Raw genomic sequence first — 24177 nt, 5'->3', positions numbered from 1 at the left:
AAGTGATTTTTTCAAGAGCTATCCGAAATTTAAAAAACATGCATGGGCATACTCTTTCTAAAATTTCGGACTTTATGTCACGAATAAATGCTAAATGTTGTTATCCAGGGCGTCAATCGAAGCTGGGGCGCTTGCCATTTTTCAATTATTGCTTTCGCTTTCTCCTTTTTGGTTTTGAATTCGACATATTAACGAATTCGAAGGCGAATTTGAAATGTCACAATGTTTGGTGGCGAGTTGAAATCCGACAGCTTTTTTGCGGATTCACAGGTGAAAGAGTGTTTATTATTATTCACTGTTGGATTTCGTGGATTCATTCTTCATTTTAATTATATAAAAATGTGAGGTATAGCTTTATTTTAATTTTCTTATAATTTATCCAGAATAAAATATAAAATTTTAAAATTCATTCAAGGAACGATAAAAACATGCAAACAAATTTACATCAATTTTTGGCTCTCGTCGAGTTTATGAAGAAAAATAATAATGAATATCGGGCTAAAACAAGTGAACTGTGGGATTTAAACTAAAAGAAACAATGCTTACTTAGTTGAAGGGAGATCCAGAGGAGAAGATTTGTTTCTGAGTAGTCTCCTGGATACTTTAGGATTCCTGGGATTCCTCGTATTCCTCACTTTCAGAATAAATATACCCCATAATTGATTCCATTTTTAAAATTTAATATTGTTTATTGATTAAATCACCCCAACTTTCAAAATTTCAATCAAAACAAATCAAAATTTGTCAAACCAAAAGTGTGAAATCACTGGAATATAGGAAGAACTATTTTCATCTCGCCGCGAATTCGTTAATAAGGAAATGCGACGCTATTCGAATTTTAAAAGGTAGAATTGAAAACAATCCGCTGCGAACCTCATATCCAGGACCCTGAATTGATGCTATAGACATAGCCTAAACATAGCCCCACCAAACCCCTACCCGTCTCTAAATGTAAAATTAAGTGTTCAACAAACTGGTCTATCAAAATTGGTCTATTGTTACTGGTGCTGTGTTGCATGTGGCACTATCTTGTTAAAACCAAATATTAATAAAGCCAAGTTATTATCGCACGATAACGCTCACCTTTCACAGTAACGTCATCTTTGCAAAAATAAGGCCCAATGATTCCTCCAGCTCACACTCCGCACTAAAAAGTTACATTTTTCCGGATACGGCAGATTCGCCATATGTGAGTTTAGTCGCCACCTTTTCAAAAGCCAATTCAAGCCCATGGTAGGTCGTTTTTATATAATTTTTTTATTTTGAAAAGCTGCCCACCAATATTTTTTCACAAAGCTTTCCACGTTGGTGGAATAACCTGGGCCCAAATACTATGAACTTCACCGAAGCGATAATTCAAGGTCATCACTAAGACTGGCCGATACAGCTGCTTTATTTTAATTAGTACTCTGCATTAGCGTATTGGTGGTTTAATGTCCCGTAATTCAAATTTAGTCATCCTAAGTGGATCGAATATTTATGATCAGAAATAGGAAAAGCGCTCAATGATTTTTAACAGAGAACGAATTTTGATAATAAAATTTAAAATTCGTTATTCGTTTGTGAGACGATTCCTGGTTAAATGTTTAATAGTAATACACAACGCGAAAAATACCTGTGTTTCCAAAAAGAAAATAGCAAAAAATGATACAGTATCTACAGTTTATACAATTTTGTATCCTTATTAAAATTTTTAACAAGCATTTTACTAGTTAGCAAATTTTGCAATTTACTTACAATTCTACATAACTTTAATTATTTGCAAAAAAATCAAGTACTAAATACTTCTTTAAACCGTCAACGGCGACCGCTATATGTCGTTGATCAATAACTTCTTGTGACCTGAATTGCATGAAATGGAAACCAAGTACATATGATTCGGAATGACGCTACGTACCACACAGCTTAAAAAACAATCGATATGCTGCAAAAGCAGTTTCATCAGCCCTCAAGTAAGGATATAAACAACTTGTTTTATTTAATTTCAAAATCGGACCGTTTTTAATGGAAAACCCTATATGAGTTAAAAAGTCATTTTTTGACTTCAATTTTAGGTTGTAAGAGAAAGTAAGCCTTACAAAATTAGTAAAATCATCTTTGTAGCTTGAAAACTTACCTAAATGGTTTTAAAATGTGATACAATTCTTAACAACTGTTAGCCAATTCTTTTAGTTGCTTATTGCAGCAGTGTTGAAAGATCAAAATATTGTAAAATATAGCTTTAATTTTAGATCAAAATCAAAATATCTCTCTCTGTAGTCAACACAGTTTGACATTCTCAAGTGTCAAATCATCTATAGATAAATAAAAACACCCTATATCGGTATTTTGGTTTAATTGCTAGTTTAATTTACCCTGTAAATATTGAGAACTTATTTAACGAAAATGATATCCTCAAACAAAAAACACGTTTCAACTATATAAACTTTTTAAAATACTCTGTTTTTTAAATATTGAAGACAAAATCAGACTAATTGTAACAATTAAAAAAAAAATAGAAAACAATTAAATTTATTTCAAAAGTATAATCCCACAAGAGAAACTCAATATACGAGTAGTATCATCATAGGTACAAATAATCATCCTCTCCCATTCGGTCCATTCAAACTAATGGACATAAAATGTCAACTGAGTTACGCATTAGAAGGTTATCTACCGACACATGACCATCCCAGGAACTTGACATAAAATACCTTTCAACGTTGTTCCAATCGTGCGTCGGTCGGTCGGTTCGGTACACTCCGAGACTTCACGTGTGTACCATTGGAATGTATAGTCCCTTGTTTGTCCAGATTACTGCTACCGTATTTCTGCGTTTGTTTCAGGTTTATGTTTCATATACATTTTTATTTTTGTAACTAGACGCAGAAAAACCTTCACCGAACTAAAAAATATCATCAATCAAATTGGTTTCATTAGATGTAATTTTATTTTCAGTCAATAATTCAATCGATTTAAAAAATGGAAGAAAAAAAAACTGTTCATTATAAATTGATTATACAGAAAGACCATTTATTATTTTATATTTGTTTTTAATTGTGGTTTTTTATGTGGTCATAGATTGAGTGTAGGTAATGTTGGTTGTTGGTTGTTATTTTTAGGTTTTGTTTTTTCATTTTGGACATTGAACATGGTCAGAATTCAGGAAGTAATTCTTGTTGAATGAATATCTAATTCGTAATTTTGAATGAATTGAAAAATAGACTTGAAGTTGACTGAAAGCCGTTGACAAATTAATAAAAATTATGTTACTTTAATTGATTATAGGCCAAATTAATTTAAGCTACCTCACTTTTTTACTGTATGAACTTAAACTTGCTTCTTTTTTCATTGAAGAATGCTGGGTTTACACAGAACTAGATTTGTATCATACTGAATTCAGCTTTTGTAAACAATTTTGTTTAAAATTAAGCTAAGCCCTCTCATCTCGCAAATCTGCGTCACAAGTTTTAACGTTAATTTGCTGCTTGAAAAAGTCATGAGTAGCACAGTGAAAACATAAAGGAATAACGAATACAAAATCCAGAGTAGATAAAGGAGAAGTGAAATTCTGCTTAAGATAAGGTTTTGATTTTTTTTTTTAACAAGGCGTTTTCCTGAAATCTTGAACAAGATTTGATCAAAGCTAATTGATTGAACTGTATTGACTATCAAATATATTTATCATTAAATTCGATCAACGTCCTACAGTTATTACTCAAGATATTTAAAATTTGTACGATCAAAATAAACTCTTCGACACACTATCGTTAGAATTGGAAATGAAAGATCCATTATAAATAAATAAATTGGGTGGTGCAACAGTCCGTTGAGAACTAGGGCCTAGTGACTTACAACTCTCAACTATTCCTTTGTGCGAGTACTGTTGTCAGGAATGGAGGGGATCTACAGTTTTTTAAGCCGAATCCGAACGGCAAATTTGAGAAAGTACTTTTAATGATAAGAATTACTCTTGGAGAATTTGTCAATTCCTTGCAAGAGGCAGTACCCGTGAAAAAGACTTTAGATGGCATAGGCAGGGATTCAACCATTGGCATGACAGTCCAACGCACTAACCACCATGCCACCATTCCACGGGAAAGATCCATTGTTCAAATTCATAAAATTGTCCTGTGGGTACTTTACGGATATATTTTCTGAAAAGAAAACTTCTTTTAACACGGAAAAATTGGTATTCAGTGAAATTTAATTTGATACCTTTAAACTCATAATCGATTTTATGTATTCAAGTACAATTAAATTGAGTGTTGAAACGATCTAGAAGTTATTGGGACCTGCGTCGTTTCTGAATATGAAAACATTAATCAATGGTTGCTGCAATTTTATTCAGAAATGCTTTGAATCTAACAACTGTTTGCGCTAGTTGCGAATTACCTGAAATAAAAACCATAGCCCTAGAATATAGCTCAAGCAAACACTTTTTGAAGCTAAGTGAACTCAAGGGTCTACAATGAAATGAACATCACCTCGAGGAGGACGTGTTAATGGGAATGGTTGTATGGATAAATTTTAGTAATTCGGATCGCATACACCTCTTTTTACCGCTCCTGACAATGGCTAGATTGGAAAGCTTACTCCGAAGTTTATTATTGAAAAAAGATTAAAGGTTTGCAAAACCGTAAAAAGCTACGAAATTAATTGCAGTTGGCCTTAATGACATTTATTGCCAGAAACTCGATCTGAAGAACAACTCAACCAAAAATTACAGCCAACAAAAATGATTGGGAACAAAACTCAAAACCTTAAGCTTGCAATTTTACAATCCTTTGATAAAAACGAGACCCTTATAGATATGATTACTTATAACATTAACGACTGGACTCGTGAGCAAACATATACGTTAAAAGTATGGGGAGTGTCGTTTATGTGATAATACTGGAGGTTCTCATAGCTTAACTGAAAACTAATGGAAATAATGCAAATCTCTTCGTCCAAGAAGACAGAGAATATGATATTGATAATAACGAATGGAAACATAGCATATGACATAGACTGGAGAACAGAACTGTTTAGTCTTGAAACTTGCCATCTGTTTCTATCAAACCAACACGAATATACCTTATGGCTGAAACACAAACACGCTTCAGCTTCGGCTTCGCCTGACGTTTATGAGTTCAATGCATACTATCACAATGGATCTTCGACAATCGTAAGGAAAAGCACGTAATGTGACTCCAAACGGAAGCTCTAGTTCAATTATCTGAACATTTTCTTTGTCTGACAGCTCAACGGCTGTAAAAAAATCTCAACAAACAAAATATTTGCTCTTTGGAGGGATGAACTAATAGAAATGTCATTCAAAGCAACCTCGAAGCAGGCCCACCGTAACGTGTTTGTGATTCAGCCATTAAGTTACCCACACTCAGCTTTTTATTTCATTAGATCGGTCATTTACATCAGAGCTCATAAGGCGAAACAGAACCTACTGAGTGCACTGCTAAGTCTTTCTATGCTTAAAAATGGCACAAATTAATTTTAACATTTTGACAGAACGTTTTTTTTTTAATTATTTGAACTAACTTTTGACTGCTTTTTTGCAATGACCTGATGAATTAACTTTTGTCTAATCTTTTTTTATAATCATGTTTTCGATTTTGATGTCTCGATTCGATATTAACTGTATTATCATTACTTATGAAAATAAATTCTTTAAGACACACAAATTGAAATCTTACATCTGGTTTCAACGTTGCTCAGCATAAAATCGATCTTTGAGTTCGCTGTACCCGTGTTTGAATAATATTAATAGTAAATACAAATATTGTTTTATTTTTGAAATTTGACTTGGTTTTATTAATTAAAGTTAACAGTTTGTTATTTTGCAAAAAGTGTGTCATCTGCTGCAAGTTTAGATCTACAATCTATTTAACGCAATTCCAAAAACGCGATTTCCTTTTTTGTATCTGAACTGTCAAATTCAAAATTGTGTTTCTTTTTTGTCAAGTTAAGGTTTTTTTTAATTCAAAGATAGGCTTTTGAGTGTTAAGAGCCCGCGATCAAGAATCGTTTTTAAACTAAGCTTTTCTTAGAATTGTTTTTATTTAATTTTAATAAGATTCAAATTATTGTTTGATTCTGCAGGAGAAAATGACAAATAAACTAATAAATATAAAATAGTGACAGGTGTGTTTATAAATTTGAGCTCTCAGAAATCGCTCTGTTAAGAGTATATTCGATATGCTCGGACTCTATCCAGAACGCTTAAAAAGAAAAGCACCTTACATGAAAACTATTAACTGCGAGAAATCTTAAGATGTCTCAAAAAATTACGCCTGAAAATTTAAAACGTCATAGTCTGACAGTGACGATTCTATGTTCTCACAAAATTGGATCGGTTCAGACAAGAAGAACTCTTTACACAGGGTACATTTCCATAGTAAGTCATGTTTTACATTGAAACGAAAGAGTTTTTTTTCGAATACGACAAGGAATCTTTTTGCAAATAAATAAAATATTTTTACTTTTATTGTGCTTCAATAATTTTAAATAAAACGCGTAGGTAGCGGGAAAAACTTGACAGATTATGACAGTTCTTCAATTTTTTGGTCTTCTATCAATTTATTTGTCCACTCACCCTTTCATTTCCTAGAAAAAAGTCTAACATAAGTCCTATTTTAAAAACAAATATCATATTTTAATATAAATAGGAACATTAAAAGATCATACTAAAGTTGTACATCAAACTTCAGCTCAGTGCAATCATAAAACTGTCATTACAACTATCTTTCGGAAGCATTTAGACAAAATATCTATGCTTCTGTCTTTGAAATATATAAAGTACTTAAACCACATTATACATTGCTACTTGACACGAGCGCAGACCGTGCGTATATTATTAGATGAACAACAGACAATTTCTGAACATAATTAAAGAGCTTAACATCGTTTTAATCCAAAGTAAGCATCAATTACGAATACCTTCTAACTGACGGATAGTGTCAAAAAGTGCGCACTCAGTGTTAGAGAAATCCAATTTCATAGCTAAAATCGTTCGTTCGAGAGAAATAAATCCATACTATGAGTATTATTACCTATATGCCAAAAAGTCCAAGACCTGATGGTGCGGAGATTGCCATTGCAGCTTTTATACACAAAAAAGTACATGAAGTGACCATTAATAGGCAATAATTTGGGAGCTCAACGAAGACCGGTAGCTGCGTGGTTCAAGTATATCTGATGTTGTATCGTTGTCATCTTCGATTCACTGATTGTATCGATCGATTAACAGTGGAAAAAATTATGTTTAAGAATGGAAATAAATGACAAACTATAAAATTAAATCAATAAATTCTGCTTAGTTAACATTTAAGATGGTGGTTGAGATAAAACACAATCTTGAAGTCCAAAGCAATCGAACATAATTAAGCAACACTCTGAATAAGATAAAACAAATAAATGGAGGTACCTGTCAGCTGTCAAATTAAGTGTCACTTGAAAGAGTGTGTTAAAAGAATGTTGTGTGAGTGTCAGGTCTTATATTTTGTTTAAATTTTGTAATGAAGCTGCAATTATTAGCGTTTGTAATGAAACAGTTTTATCCAATTTCAAGTCTTCTTTAACCCACTCTAAAAATTATATACAAACCTTAAAAGACTCTGGAAGACATTCTATACAATAATTGTCATTAATTTTCTTGTATTCCGCTTGACTTCGAATACATTTTTGCTCATTTGTCCAATAATCGGCCAACAAATGTGTCCAGACGTTCAAGAGATATATAATTTTTGTATCTTGAGTATCGCATGCCTGGAATCTTGTTGTATAGTCGTTGATGTTGATAGTCTTTTTGGATTCGGTTCTTCGATTATTATGACACAATCATCGTATACAAAATGTGAATTTATGAAAACTTGTTAAAGTTGGTATTTTCAACAAAAAGATTATAAATGGACTCCAAAGTTCGCCATTAACACAAGAAAATAAAATAAATAAAACGCATAAAAGCCAAAAAAAGGTATCTTGTTCAGAAGCTATCGCAGTAGCGGCAAAGGCTGCTCAGACTTCAGAAGCAACAGCCATCACAATCTTCATAATAATAATAACAGCAATTCCGGGTGTGGATCTTCTGGGGTCTGCTAAGAAGAAAGAAAAAAACAAAAATTCGAAAAAATGGTCATAAAATTCAAACTTCTTAGCTATTTTATGGAACCACATCAAGGAGGTTAGCCTTTTTCGAAGATACAGTGGCTTATAAATAGAATACGATTTAACTGCTTTTATAAGATGGAATTAATACAGAAAAAAAATAAAATAAATGCAGTTGAACTGACTTCTCTTCGCACCAGATTGGTCAACGGTCTACGGCGGCAGGCGTTCGACGAAGGCGTATGGAAGAATTTTAATGATCTCTCGCCAACGTTAATTTAGAATGTTATCCAACCACCAAAAGTAACAAAATGCGATTTTTCATTTAATATTTTTTGATGGTTGACTTTGGCCCCCGCACATTAAAAACAATCTATTGTATACTGCACTTATACTTTAGACAGGAAATTGAAACATTAAAAACAAATTCTGTATAGTTTTTAGTTTATGCGAAACCTTCTGAGGTTTCAACATTCAAAACTTTCTTACGTACATTCACATTTCTTTGTCGAAAACATCAATTTTGGGCCATATTCTCTTTCTCATTATTTTGGCAGTAGAAATTTATATACAATATACTTAAACTTGCAATAATTATCATAGAATTTCTTTAGATCAAATAATATTAATTTTGACATTTCTACCATAATAAAAATGTAAAAAAATCTCTAAATCCATCCGCAACGAATTCTGTAACCAGCATGAATGTTTATTGCTGCAAAACCCAAGTTCTTTAGTAGTCATTCACGAGCTGATGGCTTTAATAAATTTTTAAGCTCAGATCAGTAAATTGAGCTGTCAAAAATGATCTTCGTTTCTTTTTTAGCAAAAACGTATTAAAGCACTCGAATCGTGTTTCCTTTTCAATTAGAGCTACCTAGGCGCTCGCTCTATATAAGCTCTAAATAAAAAGACCCAGCTGAGCGCAACTAACTTCACGTTTATTGCATGTAATGTGACAGATCTAAAACTACTGACAGTCCAGCTTTCTAGTGTTTTTCATAATGTAAATCGCGGACTCTGTTCAAACTCTACTCCGAATTATTTTGTGTAACGTCATGAAATTCAATATGGCTCTTCAACGGTTAAACAAAAACATTTTTATTTTAGTAGACATTTAAAAAAAAATATATACAATTCTTCCAATTTAAGAGCATGTTAACACTTAAGATTCTGTTGGTTGTTGATAAGGATTGCATTGTTTCTGAACACGCCCATAAAATGTTCAGCGATTTGATGAATAAATGCAAAAATGTGCGTTTAGTTCTTACATCACTTCTGTTTAGTTGCGTATTTTAAGTCTAAATTTTCAAAAAAATGAAAATCACTGTTTTAGCTAATTATTAAAACTTACTAACTTTAATTTATACAGAGCATTGTGCTCTCCTGGGCCTCAAGTAATAACTTTCGTCAGCTTACTCGATTTCTAGCTTCCTTAGTCCAGTTTCGAATACCAATGACGTGCGTCAGCCTCAACTTGATCACTGCACCGGAGATGAGGCCTGCCTCTGCTTCTTGTTCTCTTAGGCTTGGCGTTGAATACCTTACGGTTCGATATTCATACACTCGACATGCCCTAGCCATCTTAAGCGTTAAACATGCAGTTTTTTGATAAGTGGCAAGTCGCTGTACAGCTCGTATAACTCCTGATTCTACGCCTGATGTTACTTTGCCTGTCGACACAAACCGGACCATAGATCGTACGCAGAACCTTCCTCTCGAAGATACCAAGAGATACTTTATCCGCCTTTGAGAGGGTCCATGATTCTGAACCATACAGCAAGACTGGGATGATTAAAGTTTTGTACAGTGTCTCTTTGGTACTTCGCGATAGGGCCTTATTCCTCAAATGCTTATTTAGGCCAAAGAAACAGCGATTCGCAAGGGTAATTCTGCGTTTGATCTCTGCGCTGATGTCATTTGCAGAATTAACAGCAGTGCCCATAAACAATTTCGATTAGTACCTCGAAGTTGTACCTGCCAATTGCCACATTTTGACCAAGTCGACTCTATTTGACGACAGTAAATACTTCGTTTTGTCCTCGTTAATGTCAAGACCCATTTTCTTCGCCTCAGACTCAACATTAGGGAGAGCACCCGTCACTGCTCGTTTGGTCCTTCCCAAAATATCGATGTCATCTGCATATCCAAGATATTGTGTGGATGATTGAAAGATGGTGCCACTTGTATTGGCGTTGATGTTGCTCACCACTCTTTCAAGAACAATATTGAAGTAGCTACGTAACAGCGCATCGCCTTATCGAAGTAATTTGGTGGTTTCGAAGGTTTCGGTCGAGTCTCTTCCAATTTTGACGCAGCAACAAAAATTTTCCAGTGTCATCCTGATAAGTCGTATCAATTTGGTAGGGATACCAAAACTCAACATGGCACGGTATAGTTCGTTCCTGTCTACACTATCATAAGCTGCTTTAAAATCGATGAAAAGATTGTGAGTTTCGATGTTATGTTCTTGGGTCTTTTCCAGGATTGGCGTAGAGTGAAAAGTTGGTCGATGGTAGATTTTCCAGGCCTGAAGCCACACTAGGAAAGGGCCAATTAGTTCGACAGTAAATAGCTTCAGAGGTTCACATATTACGCTGGACAAGATCTTGTATGCGGTGTTTAAAAGGCTAATCCCTCTGTTGATGGCGCAGAGAAGGCGGTCACCTTTTTTATGGATCAGGCTTTCTTCCGATCAAATTTTAGTAACTTGCTGGTGCATGCTCCTTATCATATCTGTTCCAGCGTACTTAAAAAGCCTATAGACCGTCATCAACGGCCGCTTTGTTCGATTTCAGCCTAGTGATGGCTAGTTTGATTTCCCTCTGGTCGGGTGGGTGAAACTCTAGATCGTCAACCAAAAGGATTTGACGAGGCTGCTCGCTGGCGGAATCGTTGTCTTCATCACCATTAAGCAGCTGGTTGAAATGATCTCTCCAGAGATCATTAATATTTCTTTTCTGGAACGAAATGATAAAACTACATTAAAATTTGTTGAGTTTTGAACTTTAAATATTTTATTCTTTTTCTCAATTGAATTACATATTAGATTCAAAGATCTTCTTTTATTACTAATGTTGTACCTCAGGGATTCCTTCTGTGTTCGATTCTCTTTTTGATATTCATATTATCTCTCTGTTACTATTTCTAAGTAAAATATTTACAAGGTTCACCGAACTTAAGAATCTGAAATAAAAGCAATTGGAAAACTAATTCGAAAAATTATTATTTCCTTCTGATAATAATTCTTCACTTTATCAGTTAATGAGAGTCATACTCACGATTCTTCCTTTCTGCTACCAAAAAAGCTTCATCATTTCTTTAATATCTCAAAAATTAATTTTTTAATTTGTATTCAAATTGTGATAAAATCAAACAAATTATCTACTTTTTATTTCTTAGCTGTGAAAACCCCATATAATGTGTAAGGGTTAAACTCCGACTCGACAAATAATAATTAAATCTCACCAATTCAAAAAACGTTTATCAATTATTATGTAGATTAATATCTTCTTCAAATCGATAATAGGTAAACATAGTTTCAAATAAATATACAATTTTCAGTTGTTATTTTTGAACAATAATAATAATTATGATAAGTTTATATACGATAAGGGAACTTTTGCCAGGAACCTTTAACAAATTGTTTTTATGTATTTCCCAATGAATAACAAAAAGTGTGAGCTAAGCACAAAAGGTGAAGATAGAAATATTGATATAAATCCAAGCAACTTAACTCAATTAATCATCTTTGCAAAATATGATGAAAAGTATAATTTTATAGTAATTGAACTTTGGAATTTAAAGAAGGAAGAAAAAGGTTTTAAACATTGCTCTTTTTCCCCATATAATTTCATACTCTTTTGTTGAACTTTTATACTTTTGGGGTTTTTATTGAAAATGGACACTTCGTTCAACGAGTACTCTACTAGATACTCATATAAAGTTCCAATTTTTCGGAATCATAAAACAAATAATATGACAACAGATTGCTCTCATTCAGCTTTTCTATTTACAATTGTTACCAATTCCTGCGAAAAAATTGATGCCAGACTACACAAAAGTTAAAGCAAACTTTCACAAAAGCAAAAATGGAAATACTTCGGTTCTTATGAAATTTGGAGAATTTTCCTTATCGACAAAATATTAAATGAAGCCTTCTTCGACGTAAGTTTTTAGTTATCGAACTAGAAGGAACAACTTTCAGTATATTTTATTACCAATATAGCTTGTAAATTTCATAGGGGGGCTTAATCGATTCAAATACGTCTTAATATAATTTTTAATCTCCATTAAAAACTAAGTGACAGGTTTTCTCGAATTTATCAAACAAAATATTAGGTTGCCTTTATCAGCAAAAGTCGTATCATTTAATTTTATTTATTCATCATGACTTGAGAACAAAACGCGGATATTTTTGTAAAACAGAAATGACAAATAAAAATAACTTCTGCAAAATCATTTATGCAGTCTAAACTTCTACAGCTTTAAGTTTAATTTGGTTTTGCAATCTGTTAGGCCCAAATTTTGTTTTGACAGAGGCAAATAAAGATTCTCATAAGGGCATACTTAAAAGGTTTGTACAATAATATGATATTTTAAACGAAATTCAACTTACTCTTAAAATGCTATATTTCTGTTTATAAATATAAAAATATTAACTTAGATTTGCAAATTAAAGAAAAAACTAATGTCTGATGGTTAAATGGAAGTTAAAAAAATGTAAGATATTAAAAGATGTATCAATTCTAATACTGTTAAAATTGTGACGTTAAATTAATGACGTAATTAAACAACAGTATTTTATTAATATGCATTTTTTTAAGTTTGAAACTTTTTTTTTCCAAAATTGTAATCCTTGAAGGTTTTGAAAGACTTTATTATAATCAGTGCATATGAATACCTCTGAATGGTGATAGTTCGTCAAGCGTCAAAAAACGAAGCAAACAAACCTTAATGAGGGAAATGTTCCTAGGTATACTAATTTGACAAATAATGACAACCTTTTACTTGGCTTACTAAATTTATTAATAGATTTAATATTTTACTAAATCTTTTACAACTTTTCATTTACATTTCTATCGAAATTTTTTAAATTTGTATTTTGTTGTTAATACAATAACTCGTATGTATTTCAATTTTGTAAGTAGTAAGTAGTTCAGTTTAAAGCAGCTAGAAAAAAAAAATAAAAAACATATTCAAGTTCATACAATTGTGTTGTCGACCTTTTTCGATTTCCCGAAAACGTAATTCGTACGCTTGACGTTCTCACGATAAAAAACCAAATCTAAACATATCAGCAATAGATTAAAAAAAAATATCATTATCCAAATAATTAATCTGATAGAAAGTAATAAAACCATAACTCAATTAAGTTTGCCTTTTAGTTTAAACAATATAAGTATCAATTGTGGAATAAAATAAAATTTTACTCGGTATAAGTAGCAAAACAAAAATAAAAATAAAAACGAACGAAATAGTGTAATATGCGGTTTTCACTATTTTTAATAATTTCTATTGTAACTTTGCTTACAAATAGAGTCGATTCGCTGACATTTGTTCATAACATTTCGGTTAATAGTGATTTTCTGAGTGAAGTATTTTACAATGAAATTCGAAGCAATCAGGAATTAATTAAATTAGAAAATACTCGCAATTTTACGGCGGATTATAATACGGAGAAATGTGTTTCAAATTTACGCACAATTGTTACTCAACTTCCGACACATATTACGGTGGCTCCATGTAAGCGAGACATTTTGCAATGAATAAGAACCTTTTATTTAAATTTCTAATATTTACATACTCATTTAAAAATATATATATTTAAGAGCTGTTTATGGTTTTGGATATGACGAGAATGAGAAAATGTATCGTGCTTGAAAAATAATAAGGGGTGTCTTTACTTTCGAAAAATTGGAAAATTCAAATAATAAAAGTTTTTGACGGAAAATTTAACGATTTATATTGAAAAATAGATAAATTATTTTCATAAAAACCAAAAATTAGTGTGTCAAGAAAAAGATATTTAATGTATAGATAGATGGATACAAAATTTTATTTAAAAAAAGTTTTTAAAAATGTTTTATATTTTTATATTAAAATTGAGTGGCAATAACTTATAAACTTGTCTATCTGGTTCATCCTGTATTAATTTCCTTGAGTTACTTAGCGATTGATTTCTATAGTTTAAGAAAAATCGTTTTTTTTTAAGAAATAGAAAAGTTGACTTTAGTTTTGTACTTTGAGAATTTCGAGGAACTGGTTATGGTTAAGGCTTTGCTTTCTGAAACAAGGGCACACCTGTACAAAATAATGCATATTTTCAATAACATCAAGGTAACAGTTCGTACAAATGCCTACTGCATCTCTTTCAAATGCTTTTGCAATAAGTTTAAACAACCTGCACCTGCAATACTATGCGAGTTACTGTTGTCAAAGTAAAACTGCGACTCGGCATAGTCTAGGTTGCAATACTCGAAGCGCTCTGTTTGTGGGTTCCTTCCAATGACTTTCTAAAAGTTTTATGCAAGTTTCCATAATGCAATGCTTTGCACTCAGACTTTGTTGACCAGTTAAACTCAATGGTGACTTCATTAAAGAGTTCTGTCCACATATTTACCCCGTAAATCCGTTTCCTTACAATGATATATGAAGGTTTTCTCAGTAATTTATTTTCAGGAAAGTTCCTATTTCCTTGGATGTATTTAAAATTATTGGCGTCACGTTATAAAACAACCTTTTTTAACAGCTAAGAAGTAAAATAACTTGCAATTATCTAAGGTTTTAGACAATTTACTAGCTATTTCAAAAATGGGTATCCTCTACGAATTTGTAAGATTTGGAGTCCCTTTTATTATAAATTGCTCTTGATAAAAAAGCAATAATAATTCTTCCAACTTCGTTATGTCCGGAATATCCCAAAACTTGCTCATAGTAGTTCAGCACTGAGCAGCTTCAAATATTTTATACTTGGCGAGTGCTTTATGCTTCTCTTTTTGAAAAAGTTTAACAAGAAGGTAGTTAAGACGTTACAAGTATTACAAATTGTAAGTCGATACACCACCTGGCAGACCAGGGTCAAGGAGCACTAAGAACTTATCCCTGTTCGACACCTGATTGAAAGGAAAGAAGTTCCATTCCATACCAATGTTGATGGGATATAGAGCTATTAGGATTGAGAGCATTTTTGGACATACCCGAAATTGTCTGTTTGTGGAATAATTCTTTTAAATCAATGTAAGAAGTTGTAGGATCATAGGGCAGGAAAGATTAAAATTTGGTCCACAGCTAAGTGGTTTTTCCTGTATTTACCTTACATTTTCTTTCAAAATTTGTTTATCTTCGACTTACCGATGAATTCGATTTAAAATAACAGCGAATTTGTATCCAGAAGCAGTACGATTCAAAATTCGTATGCAAATTCTATTATCTGCTATAGCCAGTAAAAATAATAACCAAATAAATAGTTGATGAAATTACAATTTTTTCATCAAGCAATTTGAAATACTCGAACATACTTCTAGGAGCCTTTGCTGTTATCAGAACAGGGAAATAAATACAAAAATCGAATTAATAATTGATCTTCGATAACAAATGATAACAACCTATCATATCAATATTCCCATTTATATATCTACTATGTTCACTATGTTGCCTAATGGACTTTTTAAAAGCCTCAAACTCAAACTGTGAGTTATAAGATCAAATAAGGAAAAAAAAACTTCATAATCGTATTTTAAGATAACACAGTAATGGTAAAGAAAATTAATATTCGTATTGGACTTTGGTAAAATTTGTCAGAACATTTAGGAAAAATAAAAATAATTTTAAGATATTTCTCTCTAAACATGTATAAATAACCTTGAAGTTTTTATTTTATAATAATAAACTTTATATCTGGAAATAGAAAATATTTTCTAAACTTAGTAAATTGCTGTAGATTACACTTGATTATATGGTGAGCACTTATGATATGAATGACAGTTGGTATATTTTATATATTCCTGAGGGGTAAGGTTCAAATTGAACCTGACCATAGACATCTTTCATGTTATTTTTATCGACTTTAAGATAATAATCTTTAAAAAAAAATATAAATGAGCACAAATGAGTTAGATAAAAATGTCTAGTGACGTCAAGTGAGAAAAAGTATGTAATCACTAGTGATAAAAACCATAATTGAAATTGTAAATCACACGTAAGGCGCTTAACCTACGATTATCTAAATACTATTGAGTTTAAAACAAACTAAAAATAAAATAAAATTTTCTTTAAACTTAAAATTAATTTACTCAGTTTTTATTGGCAGTATTAAGCATATTTTAAGTGATTTTAACATCTTACAATAGGACTACTTAAAATTAAATTTAATAATTTCCTAAATTTATATAACATCAATGATAATTTATTAATAACAAATTATTCACAGAAGTATAAGAGTCTAGCAATTAATGATTTTAAAAAGCATGACCTAATAGGTTTTCATGAAATTGGGATAAAGATTTTTCTATATATCTGCCTGTGGTGTTTCCTTCAAAATTTCCTTCAGTTTTGTTTGCTCCTTTTTACGAATTGGACGTACGTTTAAAAACAAAAAGGAATTAGTGGCCAATGCATATGCTCATGTCTAGAACATTAGTAGGATTTTAATATTACAACATCAACTTCATTATGCTACCACAACGTTGGAATAACATACATCACAGGTGCCAACCGATTCCTTTATATGTGATTATTAGTTCTTGGTTTATTCATATTTATTGAAAAACTTTTCTACCGTCATTGCAACATGTTGCAACCGCTGTCAACCCTTAATTCACTTTGCCATCAACAATCAGCGAAGCAATATTTAACACCAACTGAGTGCTGCTTATTTTATTGTTTTCTAGATAAATTTCACTGATATCCAACTAGTATGACCTTTCAAAATTCTTCAAGCCATCTTCCAGAATCAATTTCGAACATGTTGGCAGATTATTTCAAGACTTCCTTTGAAGAATTTTCTTCTGTAAACGCACCTCTTCTATTATGTCTCTTAACTTAAGAATATAGTCATCTTACACCTTACACCAATCAATTCTTCAATTTCTAATGTCTCTATAAGTGACAATAAGTGAATGTTTTCGTGCTGGTCCTGGTGGAATACTATCATTCCTGATGATAAAATGTATGTCTTATGTGTCCTTTCCATTATTTCCTCTTTTTAACGAATTTCTGATATGTTCTAAGTTCCCTGAGCTTTATGGCTGAATCACAAACACGCTTCAGCTTCGGCTTCATCTGACGTTTACGAGTTCAGCCATAGAAATTCAATGCATGCTATCAAAATGGAGCTTCGACCTCACGTTTTGTTTGACAATCGTAAGGAAGAGAACGTAATGTGATTCCAAACGGAAGCTCTAGTTAAACTATCTGAACATTTGCTTTGTCTGACAGCTCAACAGCTGGGATAAAATAATAGAAATGTCATTCAAAGCAATCACGAAGCAGGCCCACCGTAACTCAGACGAAGCCGAAACTCTGAAGAGCGTTTGTGATTCAAAATTTCATACCAAATGCTAGGCCAAACCAAAAAAGGTTTTTAAATCTAGTCCCATAGCGAAATTGTTTCGATCCCTCGTCTGTGAAATAATTTCTTTTAATTGTTCTTCTGTTATGTTTGTAAACCAACATAGATTTGTAAAAAAGTAAATCTACAAGTACATATTTATTACAATTCTCTGCTTTTTGTTTGTATACATTTGTATACATTAAAAAAACACTATCAAGTTCATTTCATCTTTACAGATTTAATAATAAAATTCTTCGTTATATATTAAGTAAAGTTGGACTTAACAACTGTTTCGTTATGCAGGTTTTTGTCTTGTCTTAAAGATAGATTTTAAAGCTTCATGTTCAGAAGTAACCCCTCATGAAAATTCAAAGTAAAGCCTGGTATACCTAAAGGGAGTATCCTTGGTCCATTTCTGTTTGTTTAATTTATTAAATGACTTTAAATCGCTATAATCTATGCATATGATGTTAATATATTTTTAAATTATTAAAGATTGTAGAGAGCCACAAAAGGTTTGTAATTAATTTTTGGAATGATGCACATACATTGTTTTTTTATTATAATTTACAGGCAGTCAAGGGTTTATTAGAACCCTTTATATGTTTTTATTTGAACACAGTGCGAGAATTAGGAAAATAGGGAAGGATTTAAAAGAAGATACCGGTGCACATTAGTCTTAAAGTTCTGAACATCAAAATGGGAGGGAAAACAGAGTTGGCTAAAGCATTCCACATTCTCGATGTGCGATTTAAGAAAGAATCTATACGAGTAAACGAGTATGAGAAGCTGAGTGTACTGCCGTCTGCGAAACAGTTTAATGGATCATTTATAAATATAAAGAACAGAGTGGGAGACAAAACCAGCATTTATTTTATGAATTTCAGACTTAAAACCAGCCAATACAAATTGTATTGAACCTTTAGAAAGGTAATTTCAAATCCAACGAAGAAGAGATTCATCAATACAAAAACCACGTATTTTCGATAAGAAAGCTTGGTGCCAAACTCTATCAAATGCTTTTGAAATATCAAGTTCAATAATTTTACTTTCCCCAAAACGATGTAAAGATTTGTTCCACTGTTCGGTGAGATAAACCATGAGATCACCAGTGGACCTATTGCTACGAAAGCCATACTTAAATTGGGTGGCGCAACAGTCCGTTGTGAACCTATTGACTTACAACTCTTAACCATAGTGACTTACAACTCTTAACCATTCCTGTGTGCGAGTACTGTTGTCAGGGATGGAAGGGACCTACAATTTTAGGCCGAATCCGAACGGCTAATTTGAGAAAGCACTTTTTCATGACAAAAATTACTCTTGAAGGATTTGTCAATTCCTCGAAAGAGGCAGTACAGTGCTATTGGACGATAGGTAGAGGAGAGTAGGATTCACCTTTTTTAGGGACAGGCAGAACAAACGCTATTTTCCATCCGTTCGGAAAGAGACCTGTAGAGTAGGAAAGATGGAAAAGCTTACGCAGTGATTTTACCAGCGATGAAGAACAACCCTTCCGAAAAGTTGAGGAGACACTCTCCGGGCCAGTGGATTTGTGTATGTCAAGGTCTTTCAGTACTCTTGCAACTGCACGAGTGCGAAAGAAGATTCGTCCCATAGAATCATTTACGCTCTCAAGAACAGGAGGACTTATGACACTTTCCGGTAGTGTCGAATCAACACCAAACTGTGCTGCAAGCAAAATGGCTTTATCAATCGAGCTTATAGGGAGTGTCATTGTGGACGAGCGTTGGAACCGAGGATGACGTGGTGTTTCGTACGTTTTTTACAAATGCCAAAAATGTTTACTACCTTTGGGACATTGTAGTATTTTTTGCCTTAATTTCTGATCATGCACAAATTTGGTTCGTCGAATATGACCAATACAGGTCTTTCTAGCTTGTTTGAACATATTCCGGTTTTTCACAGTCGGGTTGGATTTGTAACAACGTAAACTTACATCTCTGAACCTAATAACCTCTTCGCTCGAATCAAACCATGCGTTCTCTTAATCGGACACAAAAGCATCTGTTACTAGTACTGGAGCGAGGCAAGGTTGCCTTCTAATTGCACTATTGTTTTCACTCTATATAGACGATGTGGAAGACTATCTTTCTGACGGAATGTGTATTACCGTTTTAAACATCAATGTTCTTTTGTATGCAGATAATTTTGTGATACATTCTGACCCTCCAGAAAATTTTAAACTTATGATAAATCCTCTAGCGAAATACTGCAATAAATGGGGACTTGAAATTACTTCCAACAAATCAAAAGTAATGGTTTTTAGTAGACCAACAAGGAGTCCAAACATATATAATTGGAGTTTTAATGGTGGGAGTCTAAATATTGTAGATGAGTACAAATATTTGGGTAAAGAATGCAGTTCTTGATTTCCCTTTAAGAGTAATCAAATACTTCACAAAATCTATAAAATATATCTTGGCGAAACACCTTTTGAATTATCGAATTGATCTCGGAGCGTCAACCTAGGCACTTGTTTGTGTGTTGCAAGTTGCATACCCATTTCATCCTGAAAGTGCTCTTTAATGAGGATAATTACCCTAACAAAAAAGTGGGATTATAACAGTTGAGGAATGGGGATTAGTGGTTGTCTAATTAAAAACATCTTAGGAATCGCTTGCGATGAAAATGTTTCGATTGATTGAATTTATCTAAACCTTGGTTAAGGATCAACTATATCGTTTTATACAAAAGTAAGAGAATTTTATTCGAAATTATTTTACTTTAAGAGCTCGGAAGTCGGAGATTAGAACTATGTACTCACAGCTAAAGACCAATTTGTTTGAGCCTTAGTGACTTATTAGAATTAATAATATTTCGGTATATTATACTCCTCCAAAAAAATTTAAGTTTTTCAATTTAGCAAATTCATGCATTTTAGTCTCTTTTTTGTATTTTTTGCTCACTTTTTGTTGAATGATTTTTCATTTAAAATTTGCAATTATTGAAATAATAATATTTTTTCACAAAAAAAAACTAATTTAACAATTAACTTTCTTCCAGTCTTTGATTCATGGGGTAACCTGCCACCCGGAATCCTCTATGGAAACACCTATGATGTTGGTAATTATGATCAATGCATCCAAACCTCTGTAACGCTGGACGAATCGAATGAGGTCGTAAATGGACAACATTGTTTTGTAAAAATTCCAATTCGAGAAAAGAATAATCAAACAGTACCGGCAATCAAAGAATTAAGTTTAAAAATTGGAATATGTGTTCCCAAAAGCTGTAGTCCTGATTTTATTCAATCAATCTTCAATTCAACTCTCAAAAAGGTTTATGATGGAAAATTGCCATCAAATGTTACTGTGTCACTTTGTAAAACTTCTGACCCACCAACCTGGAAAGCAATCAATATTATCGGAGTGTGAGTTAAACAGAACGATCTATATTTTATTTGATTAACTTAAGTTTAGCTTTAATTTTACAGATGCTTTTTTGGACTGATTGGAATCATGATGCTGGCAAGTACAATTTATGATCTCACAATGACAACCATGAAAAGTATGAGTATAAGATATTTTGAAGAAATCAGTGATGAAATGTTTAATCAATTTCAATTCTTTTAACTTTAGCAAAACCAACACCAGTTCTATTGGCTTTTTCCGTGCTCACAAATGGCAAGAAAATGTTCGCCATATCCACAAAGAAGTCACCCAACATCATTGATTGTCTTACTGGAATTCGAGTTCTTTCTATGGCCTGGATTATGTATGGTCACACTTACATGATCTCTTTCCAAGTTCCATTTATCAATGATAACTATGCTCAAGAGGTAAGCTAAGTTCTCTGAAGTGTTTGATTTTCCAGCTAAATCCTTAGTCTAATTTTAGTGGAAGAAGTCATTTTCTTACCTTCATGTTGCCAATGGAACATTGGCAGTTGACTCCTTCTTCTTTCTCGGTGGTCTTCTAGTAGCTTGGTCCGGATTCAAAGAATTAGACAGAACGTAAGTCTCAAACCATTGATCTACAAAAGTAAATACAAAAACTTATCAAACATTTCAGGAAAGGAAAATTGAACATTATCATGATGTACGTTCATCGTTACATACGACTGACTCCACTTGTTGCTGTTATCATGTTGATCCTGTACAGTGTAAAGGACATCCTTGGCGAAGGTCCATTTAAGGAAGGTGTTAATGGTGGCGATATATGTAATGGTCACAATTGGTGGCCGAATCTTCTCTACATTCAAAACTACTATATTCCCAATCCAAAAGTGAGTTCTCAAATCTTTGAGTCCTTAGGAACATATATTATTTAGTGTAAAATTGTTCGTTTCTTGAAATAGTGTCTAGCAAGGTCCTGGTATTTGGCTGTAGACTTCCAGCTTTACGTCATTTCACCATTCCTCATGATTCCGATGTGGAAATGGGGTAAGAAATTTGCCCCTGTCATTTTGGGCTTGGTTCTGATGTCAATTGCCTACATAATGACCGTTTACATAACACACAGCTTTACAGACCTTAAAGGGTAAGTTAAGTCTGCTACTCGACTGCCTCTAAGTTTCTATAATAAGTTTCTGAATTTCTTAGAGGAAACCCAGGAGAATGGAACCTAACTTACATCCCGATGCACACTAGATGTTCACCGTGGCTTGTGGGCTTTGGTCTGGGCTACTTCATGCATGTCAACCGTCAAAGGGAGTTCCGACTTCACAAGGTAAAGATATAAGTTCACCCTCTTTTCCACAAAGGGCTTTCTTTAGTTACTTTTTATTCTTCCTTCCGTTTTTCAGATGCTTCAACTACTTGGTTGGGTAGTTTGCTTCCTCATAATGATTTCGACAGTTTTCGGGCCTTATTTCTCCCTCAATGCCCATGGTAAGGGAACAGTAATTGAGACAGCCTTATACGATGCCTGGAAACGTCCCGTCTGGGCACTAGCACTAGCTTGGATAACTTTTGCCTGTCACTATGGATTCGGAGGTTTCTTGGATGTTTTTCTATCGCATCCCTTCTGGCAGCCATTTGCTCGTTTGACCTATGCTATGTATCTTACACATGCTATGGTAATAAGATTTAATGCTAGTTTGTCAAGACTGCCAGGCTACTTTAGTACATACGATGAGGTTTGTTAACGAATTAATTTGAAATTAATTGAGCCTTTTTTAACGTTGCTTAATTTTTGTCTGTTAATTTCTAGATTCTTCGATTTTGGAGTGCTTTTGGGATGACAGTTTTATTCTCGATTTTGATGTCATTGGCATTTGAAGCTCCAATTTTGGTATTGGAAAAATTCATATTTGGCAAGGATAAACCTGCCAAGCCACAACCAGTCGAACCGGAAACATCAAAAAATAAAATTCAAGTGCCATGAATTTTATAGGAAGTCCTTAGAGTTATGATAAATTTAAGATATTAAATTAGATTTTAACTATTTATGAGAATTTTGAATGAATGTTTAGAAAATAAAAGAAATACAACTAACAATGCAACTTAAAAAAAACCTCTTATATAGTTTAAGAAAAAAAAAAAGATTTGGAGCTTAAAATACAGCTGATTTATTTCTTAAGATCTTTCCAAATGATGAAAGTTCCATATAATAATCTAGATAGATATAGATAATGTGGTATATATGTAGTTTGATCAATGGACACATTTGTAGGTTAGGAATGAACTTTATTTCTGGATATATAGTTAATGTCTTTTTTGTCCGTTTGTACACAGAACAATTATTTAAGTTTTATTTTTGTATTTTTAGGAAAAACAAGTCCTTCTCTACTAAATGTGCTACATCATTTTGCTGACACTTCAATTATATTCAGTTCTGGCATTGTCGACAACATATAGTTGCTTAGCTATACTAGAAAGACTATCTGCAGACTTACTTTAATAATTTTTAAATGACTTTAGACCAAATATTAAAGATAATTATTTCTCTCGACTAGATGGAATTCCTCCAATTGTCTTAAAAAATGTAAGTCAGTGGTGGCATCACCCCTTCCTCGCATATTTGGACAACCTTTGAGCTCCGATAAATTCTAAACCATATTTAAAAAAGGCATTTGTAACACCAAACTTTAAAAAGGTTAACAAGTCTGACTATTGCAGACTAAACTCAAAACTTTAAAAAGGGTAACATGTCTATTATTAACTACAGACCAATCTCAATCTTTTTGGATAAATTGTTTGCAACAGTTTAAATTTTAACTGCAAGAATCTTATATGTCATCAACAACATGGTTTTATGCAAAAACGTTCAATAATTACAAATGAATTTTTTTTGCACAATTGCTAAAATACCTTAGAACTCGGTCTAGAGCGCGATTGTTTTTATTCTGAAGCTTTTGGATAACTTTCTTATCCGTCTTGAGTACGCATCCCAGGTATAGACTTCTTTTTACGAGATGCACAAGAACGGGATAGAACTTGTTCATTCGTAAACAATTCGAATTCGAGGTTTTAATCAAACATCAAATTACAATGGTAGAGACCTCGAAAAAAGTGGGTCCCAAATCCATTTGCCTGTCTGTCTATTCTCACCCCTACAGCTTAAACCAATGGGTCA

General features: G+C 32.8%; 1 protein-coding gene across 1 annotated transcript; it reads left to right on the top strand.

Annotated features, from left to right (window-relative positions):
* Positions 1-13469: 13469 nt before the first annotated feature.
* LOC129946953 (nose resistant to fluoxetine protein 6-like) lies at positions 13470-23107 on the top strand. The gene is made up of 10 exons (XM_056057337.1): positions 13470-13830; positions 20666-21032; positions 21096-21169; positions 21241-21440; positions 21499-21614; positions 21673-21886; positions 21959-22140; positions 22203-22329; positions 22406-22738; positions 22813-23107. Exons 1-10 carry the CDS (start codon positions 13572-13574, stop codon positions 22984-22986), a joined length of 2046 nt encoding a protein of 681 aa, XP_055913312.1. The 5' UTR covers positions 13470-13571; the 3' UTR covers positions 22987-23107.
* Positions 23108-24177: the final 1070 nt, after the last annotated feature.

Source organism: Eupeodes corollae, chromosome 2, assembly GCF_945859685.1.
Source record: "Eupeodes corollae chromosome 2, idEupCoro1.1, whole genome shotgun sequence".
In the NCBI taxonomy this organism is placed as follows: Eukaryota; Metazoa; Arthropoda; class Insecta; order Diptera; family Syrphidae; genus Eupeodes; species Eupeodes corollae.
This window is presented reverse-complemented; position numbering and strand designations above follow the sequence as displayed.

Bases quoted from the DNA above. Each gene is read 5' to 3' on its own strand.
- LOC129946953 (XM_056057337.1), top strand. From the start codon at position 13,572: ATGCGGTTTTCACTATTTTTAATAATTTCTATTGTAACTTTGCTTACA. The intron at 21,887-21,958 runs GTGAGTTCTCAA...TTCTTGAAATAG, and splicing joins ACTATATTCCCAATCCAAAA to TGTCTAGCAAGGTCCTGGTA. The intron at 22,141-22,202 runs GTAAGTTAAGTC...TGAATTTCTTAG, and splicing joins AGCTTTACAGACCTTAAAGG to AGGAAACCCAGGAGAATGGA.